General features: G+C 45.1%; 1 protein-coding gene across 4 annotated transcripts in view; it reads left to right on the top strand.

Moving 5' to 3' along the window:
• The first annotated feature begins 2,086 nt into the window (after positions 1 to 2,086).
• Dlgap5 (DLG associated protein 5) overlaps positions 2,087 to 9,323 on the top strand; it is a 40,394-nt gene continuing 33,157 nt past the window's right edge. The window contains exons 1-4 of one of the 4 annotated variants that reach the window (XM_050162424.1): positions 2,087 to 2,208; positions 4,968 to 5,203; positions 8,069 to 8,262; positions 8,418 to 8,480. In XM_050162424.1, the coding sequence (XP_050018381.1) occupies positions 4,969 to 5,203; positions 8,069 to 8,262; positions 8,418 to 8,480 (492 nt within the window). In that variant the 5' untranslated portion in view covers positions 2,087 to 2,208; position 4,968. Of the gene's footprint in view, positions 2,209 to 4,500; positions 4,867 to 4,967; positions 5,204 to 8,068; positions 8,263 to 8,417; positions 8,481 to 9,323 lie in introns of those variants that run through there. The other 3 variants (XM_050162426.1, XR_007595446.1, XM_050162423.1) reach the window with 3 other exon arrangements.

The following is a 9,323-nucleotide window of genomic DNA, read 5'->3' as shown; positions in this document are numbered from 1 at the left end:
GCTCCCACAAAATCAATAGGTGCAGTAGGATCAAAAACCCATTGCCATTGTTCTTGAGGTCTCAGTAGTCCTCATTGTCCGCTATGTTCAGCGAGACCGGTTTTAACCCAGGCTTTTTCAGACCCAGGCCAGCTGGCCTTGGTGAGTTCCTGATAGAACATCCCCATTGTCTCAGTGTGTGGGTGTACCCCTCGTGGTCCTGAGTTCCTTGCTCGTGTTCTTTGTTGATTTTCCAGACAGGGTTTCTCTGTGAAACCGGGACTGGCTGTCCTGGAACTCACTCTGTAAAACCAGGTTGGTCTTGAACTCACAGAGATCTCCCACCCACCCCCACCACCGTTCCAAATGCTGGGATTAAAGGCGTGTACCATTGCTGCCTCGCTAACAGTTACGTTTTGATTGAGATAAGATCTCACTGTGTAGACTAAACTTGCCTGGAACTCACTTACGCAGACCAGGTTATTATTCTGGAACTCACAGACCTCTAGACTGCAGAATTAAAATTCTGTCCTACCATAGCCAGTCTGGGTTCTGGATTTTCCTTTAAAAAAACAAAGCAAAAATTTTTATTAAATGTTTTAAGATTTTCTTTTCTGCATGAGTGTTTTGCCTGCATATGTATCTGCATCACGTATGTGCCCACAAAAGTCAGAAGAAGGTGATGGATCTTCTGGAATTGGAGTTAGAGTTGATTACAAGCCACTATGTGGTTGCTGGGAGCTATACCTGGGTCCTCTGCAAGGGCAAAAACAGCATTCCCGAGTGCTAAGCCAACTCTCCAGCCCTTAGTCTTAGCATTTTTAAACAAGATATATTATGTCAATTATCTCTTTTTATTTTTCTCTTTGTGTGTCCTAGAGGTGTCATTGCAGCTGTGGAGGAACAGGCACAATCTGCAGCAAGAGGTTGGCAGAGAAGAGCAAAAGACAAACTCTTACAAACGCTTTCCTAATTTATCTTCCAGTGTCTGTAGGAAACCCAGCAGCCTATAAATACAAGGTAAACACAGCCGCACTGGCCTAGGATGTTTTTTGCTTTGTTTTGTTTACTTGATATCCTAAGAGTTTATTTAGCCTTAGGCTGGAGAGATGGCTCAGCAAAGGAACTAAGTTTGATTTCCAGCACCCACATGCAGGCAAAACACAATGTACATAAAATAAATTAATTAATTAAAAAAAAAAAGAGCTTAGCCCATGACTTGGCTTATGTGTGTGTTGTTTTTTGTTGACCTCAAGGCGGCTCTTAATTTCACCGTTGGTTGGAAGCAGAAATGGAATAAATTATTTCAGTTAACCTTACTAAAACCTTTTTCTTTTATGAGCGTGGTTGGTTACGCCTTGAATCCCAGCACTCAGAGACAGGCAGGAGGATCTCTGTGAGTTTGAGACCAGCCTGGTCCACATCGTGAATTCCAGGACAGGCAAAATGACATTGTGAGATCCTGTCTCAAAAAAATATCAAAGACCAAAAAAGACGTTTAATTCTAGCACTTAAGAGGAAGAGGCAGGTGGATCTCTGAGTTCAAGGCCAGCCTGGTCTACAGAGTCAGTTTCGGGGCAGCCAGGACTGTTTCACTTGAGAAAACTTGTCAAGAAAAGGAAAGGAGGGAGGGAGGGAGGGAAGAAAGAAAGAAAGAAAGAGAGAGAAAGAGAGAGAGAGAGAGAGAGAGAGAGAGAGAGAGAGAGAGAGAGAAAGAGAGAGGGAGGGAGGGAGGGAGGGAGGGAAAGAGGAAAGAAAAGAAAAGAAAGAAAGAAAGAAAGAAAGAAAGAAAGAAAGAAAGAAAGAAAGAAAGAGGGAGGGAGGAAGGGGAGGGGAGGAAAGAAAAGAAAGATTAAAAAAAAAGAAAACAAATCTTTTAAAATTAAAGATGAGAAAACGACCTGGAGCGGCGAGAAGAAACGCTCCCCGCCGGCCTCGCCCTCCCGCCCCAGCTGGGTAGATGCTCCCCTGTTTACCGCCTCCCTCATCGCCTTCCCTTCCTAATCCTTCGCCTTCCAAACAATTCAAAAGTCGCCCAGAACCAGCCTATCGCAAGCCTCGTTCGAGAGGAAGGGGCGGGAGCTTCCGGAAGTGTTGGCAGGAGTCCGTCCAATCGGCGGGCGGCCGCGGGAAATTTCAGTTCGGGGCAAGCTGGAGGAGTTCCGTCTGCGGAGCTGCGGAGGTCTCTGTTGCGTGATTGTTGGGGATCGTGTCCAGAAACTGCTTCAGGTAAGAAAGATGGAGCGTTCAGAGTCCCGCTTGGCTGCACACCATTGAGGGTGGCCTGGGCTCCATGAGACCTGGTCTAGAGAGATGGCGCAGCAGTTAGGAGCACTTGTGTTTTTGCAGAGGTTCGCTTCCCAGCACCCCACGTTAGGCAGCTCACAGCCCCCTGTAGCCAGCGTTAGGAGATCCGACACCCACTTTTGGACATTAATAGGCAGGACGCTCAGACGCACACACATACACATAAATAAAAAGAAGTCTTCGAAAAATTAAAAAGCGGCATGAGAAAAATATAGTATATTGCCCTAAAGCATTAGCGAAAGGATTAGAGATAAGAATCTATCTGGCCCGTAAGCTCTCAAAAGATCCCAGAAGTGACAGCGGCCTCTGCTTTTCCTGAGGACTCTGTCATTTGTTACCACCTGTGGTTATTAAGTTTTTGAAAATCTTAAAGAAAAGCTAAATCTTAATGGTGTTCTAAAATACTGGGGAGTATGAGAGCGCACAAAGGGGCCGACGTGAGAGCCACGTTTGCTCATCACGTAAAGCTAGGAGGTAGCGGCGTTCTCAGTCAGCTGCTTTAATCACTGCGTAGGGTTCCTCTATGGTCCTTCAGGTCTTGCCGCTATGTTCCTACCTTCATTTCCCTCGCTGGCCTGTCAGCCACTTAAACCTCTTCTCTCCTAAGTATCTTTTAGTCAGTGTGGAATTGTAACAACAGAACACAAACTAGAATACAAATACTTTTGGAATTATCGTGGTCCTTATTGTCTTTCTGTGTTTTGCTGAATACATTAGCAGAGATCTTTCTAGTCTGGTGGTGCCGCCACACGCCTTTAATCCCAGCACACAGGAGACCAGAGGAAGGCCCATCTCTGTGAGTTCCAGGACAGCCTGGTCTACAGAGCGAGTCCCAGACAGCCAGGGCTACACAGAGAAGCCTTGCCCCCCCCCCAAAAAAAACATCAAACAAACAAAACCTATCTTTCTAAGAAAAGGCCTTTACAAAGGATTATTTCTAAGATGGACAAAAATAATGGGGGCAAACTGATGAGGTTAAGTGTATTACCAAGTTTTGCTTAAATTCTTTCTCTAGTTTGCTTTTTTTTTTTTCTTTTCATTTGTTTGTGTTTTGGTGGAGAGAGGATTAAAACAAGGTCTCACGTAGCTCCCAGCAGCCTCGAACACCCTGTGGAGCTAAGACTATGAGCCAGCCCTTACCTCCCACGTACTGGATTTTGGTTTTGTGATTGCAACGTCATGGTCTTTTATAGGCTGGCTTTAGCCAGGTGCTGAGATCATGAGAGCGTATTCATCACAGTGCGTATTACTGGAATGAGAGTGTGGGTGGGCTTCAAACCCTATTCCACGAGGTAGCCCAGTCTGGCTTTGAACTGCACTGAACCTTCTGTGTCAGTCCCCCAATCCCTATGCTAGGATTATTTGTGAGTGTGTGCGTGCGTGCGTGTGTGTGTGTGTGTGTGTGTGTGTGTGTGTGTGTGTGTGTGCTGTGGAGGCCAGAAGTCATCGGCAGGCATCGTCCTCTATGGCTCTTGTCTGGCTAGTCTTAACGTCAGTTTGACACACAAACTAGAGTTGTCTGAAAGAAGGGAACCTCAGTTGAGAAAATGTCTTCATACAATCTGGCTGTAAGACATTTTCTTAATTAGTGATTGATGGGGAGGCTGGGCTATGATCTGGAAGTGTAAGCCAATAAATCCTTTCCTTCCCAACTTGCTTTTTGTTATGGTGTTTTGTTGCAGCAATAGAAATTTTCACCAAGACAAGTTGGTACCCACGTAGTGAGGTATTGCTGTGACAGACCTGACCGTGTGTTGGGGAGGATTGTGAAAGATTTTAACTGAGGGCTAGAGAAGCCGTTGCATGTTGAGAGCTAAGGCTGTTCTGTGGGAGCGTGGAGGATAGCAATGCCGAGGGCAGTGTAAGCCAAACAAACCCTTGTCTTGGTCATGGTGTCTTGTTGCACAGTAGAATAGGACAGCTCTCTTCCTAGTTTTCTTGAGTCAGAGTTTTTCTCATCAAAGCTGCAGCTCATTGATTCAGTTGCGCTGGCTGGCCGAAGGGCTTCGGGTAATGGAGTGCCTGGCTCTGCCCAGCGCAGCACTGGAATTGCAGGCACGTGCTGCCGTGCCCGCCTCTCCTGTGCTGGAGATGAGCGGAGGTCTTTGTGGTTGTGCGGCAGGTACTCAGTGGACTGAGCCATCTCCTGTGGACCAAAGGCACGGGTTCCTTTCTTCTCACCAGAGGAAGATTAAGGAAGTTGTTCTATGACACAGCCCTTTGCTTTCTCCGTCACCACTTTACATGGTGCCTCTCGTCTGTATTCGAGATTATAGCTTTTCTCTGCTTCATTTTAATCTGTTGAGCAGCTTCCTATTCGGAAACCCCAAATAGGCTCTGGTAACACAGTAGGTCTCTGATAATGTTCTATGTTCATATTAACTCATGTTTATTCTGGTGTGTGTTTTAATATTTTTATTTCAAGGGAGTGCAGAGTGGTATAAGAGATGGACAGAAATCATGACTGTTTTTATTAATTAATTTATTTTGGTCTTTGAGAGAGGCCCTTACTCTTTAGCCCAGACTGTCAAACTCACAATGATCTACTGCTTGAGTCTCCCAAGTGATGGACTTACAAGGGTGAGCCAGCCACCACTACCTGGCCTCAGATTTTATTTTATTTTTTTAGATAATGAAATGAAAATCCATTTAAGTTGGTGTCTGTTTCTCTTTTTTGACAGGATGCCTTTATCCCACTTTGCCAGTCGGCTTCGGAAAGACTTAAGCACTGAAATGATTCGAACTAGCATTGCTCACAGGAAGTCCTTGTCGCAGAAAGAAAACAGACACAAGGTGTATGAACGAAACAGGCATTTCGGCTTGAGAGATGTCAACATTCCACTGGAAGGTAGAGATCTTGTTAATATACCTGAGTTGCCTCAAAGCCTCGCTCCAGAAAAGGCCAGTACCAAAACGAGTAAGTAAAGACCTTTCGTAATTCTAAGTACTTTTCAGAGTAAGTCAAAGTCGGTCTGGAGAGATGTCTCAGCAGTTCCTGGCATGGTGGCTCAGAGCCATCTGCAACTCCAGCTCTGTGGGATCTGACCCCTCTTCCGATTTCCGCAGGCTCCGGCATGCATGTGGTGCACATACGTATGTATGCTCAGGCCTTCATGTGAGCGTACACACACACACCAGATAAATACTAAAAGCAAAGGGAAAGTTGGTTTAATGCCTGGGAGGAAAAATTAAAGAACTCCACTGGTCAAAAGAAAATCATTCTGAATAACTCGGTGAGAAGCTTTTAGTAAAAGTACTTCTAGAGAAGAGAACAAAGAGATGATTCTTACATTTGCCCGGAATGATCTGGGGCCGTGAGGACAGAAAGAGCTGAGTAAACAAGAAGGGATATTCTCAGAAGAGATAAAAACAGTGAAAACAGAGTGTCCTAGAGGGTGTGTAGGGCTGGAGGAGGTGAGCCGAGCGTGACCCATCTCTGGGTGGGAGTCACTGGCATCCGGCTTTGTTCCTATAGCGAGTGGTAGAAACTGAAGGGCGGTGATGCAGAGCAAAGGTGAGCGGTGAGTGAGAGAAGTTCCTAGAAGGCTTTGTGTGTTTGTTTGTCTTATTTTTTTTTTAACATTTCTTGGAGGGGTGGCACGTGAGAGGTTCGTGGGAGTGAGTACACGCATTCTCCATCAAAAGTGTGGAGGTCAGAGGACGGCTCTGTGGTATTGTCCTTCTCCATTGGTGGACGCTATGGGTCCACAGAGAGACCAGCACTTCAGGTGCTGAGCTGTCTTCCTGGCCCCTAGAAGTGGTATTTTATAATCCTTCAGGTGTTTGAGCCTGGTTTTGTAAAGGGCAGTACTGGGACTGCCACCACATCTGGTTCTCTTCCAGATCTACCATGTGAGGGACAGGAACTGGACAAAACACTTAGAGGTGAATAGTGGGTGTTTGAAGAAAGGAGCGGGCCTGGTAGTGTGTTTGGAGAGAGAAAATAGCAGCCTGTTTACTGAGTGTCAGAAAATGGAGAAGGCCGAGGACCAGGGTTTGAAAGGGAGGCTTCTTTTGTGTGGTCTGAGCACAGCGAAAATGTGCAGGGAATATTGTAGAAGGCAACAGTAGTGTTGGAAAAGAACTGGAAAGACAGCTCAGAGCTTAGGAGCACCGGCTGCTCTTCCAGAGGTCCTGAGTTCCATTCCCAGCACCCACGTGGTGGCTCACAGCCACCTGTAGTGAGATCTGAGCTGCCTTCTAGTGTGCAGGCAGAACACTGGATACATAATAAATAAATCTTTTTTAAAAAATTAAGAGTTCAATTTTAGGCATGTTAAATTTTTCCTTTTTGATAAATACATTTTAAATTAAAGTAGAATTACCTCATTTTCCCTTTCCTCCCTCCAACTCTTAGGTACCATCCCTCCAATCCTTCCTATGCCCCACCCCCAAGTTGATAGTCTTTCTTTTATTATTATTATGTACACATGCATGTATGTATATGTATGTGCAAATATGTAAATACAGTCCACTGTTGACATGCTGAAGTTAGGTCTGTAAGGAAGGGTGATCTTTAGAAAGCAGCTGAGGGAACTTGCGTAGTGGCTCGTGTCTTTAGTCCCAGGTCTCAGGAAGCAGGGGCTGTTAGAGCCGTGGGGGCGATATACAGTGAGACCCTGGCTCAAAAGGGGACTGGTGAAGGAAAGCCAGATAGGAATGGGTTCAAAAGAGACTGGAAGTCTCATCTAGGATACAGTATTGCTTCAAAGGTCGAACTTGAGTTGAATAAAACCCTGAGATGTAATTTCTGCTCTGGAAAAACCGTGGTTAGGAATAAGTGAAAAACTTGAGATAAGCAAAACAAGAGCCCACTTCTTAGGTGGTCTTTGGCTGGGCCTAAGAACCTTATTAATGCAAGAGACAATTCACAGAAAAGTTATAAAATTTGCATGGGAGGGGTCTTGATAAGGAGAATGACCAAGGTATGAGGCTTCTTAGACCAAAAGTCACTAAGCTTGTGAAGGAGGACAGAGCAAGGTAGGCAGGCCCAGGTTGTTGCTGAGAGACGCACTGAGCAGGAATGTGAAGCTAGAGCTGATTTGTTCAAAAGTTGGAGTCCCCGTGAGGAAGGCTTTGTGCGGGAGGGACAGCCCTCCCAAAGAATGGTTTGGTTTGCAGGATGATTAGGAATTGAACTCGGGGCCTCACCCATGCTAGGCAGTTAAGCAAGTACTTTTGTGCTAACTATAGACTCCCAAAAGAACCTTCTGTTTTTAGAGACCAGGTCTCAGTAGATAACGCTGTCTGGCCTGGCATCGCTGATGCCAGGCTGGCCAAGACCTGCATTTTTCTTGCTTCCATCTCTCAAGGGATCAATTGTAGGCAGTTGTCAAAAGTTAACGGAATTTTTCAGGCTTGTTGCATGTAGGAAAAGGCAGAGCAAATGGCCCATTCTACAGTTCTTTGACTGATTCAGCCTGACGTAATCAGTACATTGATTTTTTTTTAAAATGAGCAATGAATACAATTTTCAAAATAATTAGATCTTGAAAAGACTTGTTTTATAGTGTTGAGGAATTAACAGGACAGGATTTAAGCATTTCTTGCCAGGCGGTGGTGGTGCACTCCATTAATCCCAGCACTCAGGAAGCAGAGGCAGGTGGAGCTCTGTGAGTTCAAGGCCAGCCTGGTCTATAGAGCAGCAAAGGCTACCCAAAGAGGAACCCTATCTCAAAAAAAAAAAAAAAAAAGGAAAAAAGATGCAAAACAACCAAAATTGTTTTGTAATATTTTGTCTAAATATTTTATGGGCTGTTGCTTGGTACCCTCCTCCCCTTAGAGTCAGAGAAAATGGTTCTGAGTGACCAGCGGAAGCAACTCCTTCAAAAATACAAAGAAGAAAAACAGCTTCAAAAGTTGAAAGAGCAGCGAGAGAAAGCTAAGCGAGGAGTATTTAAAGTGGGTCTCTACAGACCTGACGCCCCCGGCTTCCTCATCACAGACAACAGGAGCGTGAAAGCTGAGCCGGAAAAGGTATGCTTATGATTTTAACCTAAAACAGACAAGCAATTTCTTTAACTCTGGAACTAAAAAATAGCTACTTAAAAGTTTAAATTTTAAACTGAGACATGTAATTAATTTTGCCAGTGTTTGTTTGTTTAATTCACCATTTTTTGACTGTTTAAAAGGCTTTTCCATACACCGGGCGAATTACAAGATCAAAGGCCAAAGATCACATGGAACACACTAAGGTATCATTGTGTATAGATAATCGCTACCAAAATAGCGTACTGTCTGTTTTCCCCTCAAAAGGTGTTTTTTTCTTTTTTTTTAAATTTGCTTCTTATGTATACAGTGTTCTGCCTGCATGCATGCTTGCATGCCAGAAGAGGACACCAGATCTCATTACAGATGGTTATGAGCCAGATGTGTTTGTGGGAATTGAACTCTGGACCTTTGAGAGAGTAGGCAGTGCTCTTAACTGCTGAGCCATCTCCAGCCCCTCAAAAGTTTGTAATTCCATTTTAAACCTAAAATCAGGTGCAAACATAGTGATTTAGTTACCTGAGTGAAAGTGTGAAAATTTGTGGTGAAATAGAGCAGTTTCTGGCTAGATGCCAAGAAAAGTCACACTCACATCAGTAGTGTTTACATGAGCAGCTCTTAATGTAATCCGTCCCATCTCCATCTTTATGAACACCTTAGTGCGGTCTGCCCCATCTCCATCTTTATGAACCCCTCTTAGTGTGGTCCACCCCAGCTCCATCTTTATGAACCTCTCTTAGTGTGATCCACCCCAGCTCCATCTTTATGAACCTCTCTTAGTGTGATCCACCCCAGCCCCATCTTTATGGACCCCTCTTAGTGCGGTCTTCCCAGCCCCATCTTTATGGACCTCTCTTAGTGCGGTCTGCCTCAGCTCCATCTTTATGGACCCCTCTTAGTGTCGTCCGCCCCAGCTCCATCTTTATGGACCCCTCTTAGTGCGGTCTGCCCCAGCCCCATCTTTATGGACCCCTCTTAGTGCGGTCTGCCCCAGCCCCATCTTTATGGACCCCTCTTAGTGCGGTCTGCCCCAGCCCCATCTTTATGGA

The sequence above is a fragment of the Alexandromys fortis genome, unplaced genomic scaffold (assembly GCF_014885135.2).
Source record: "Alexandromys fortis isolate MF-2015 unplaced genomic scaffold, M_Fortis_MF-2015_v1.1 scaffold_130, whole genome shotgun sequence".
Lineage (NCBI taxonomy): Eukaryota > Metazoa > Chordata > Mammalia > Rodentia > Cricetidae > Alexandromys > Alexandromys fortis.
The sequence above is the reverse complement of the archived record's forward strand: the minus strand, read 5'-3'. Positions and strand labels throughout refer to the sequence as shown.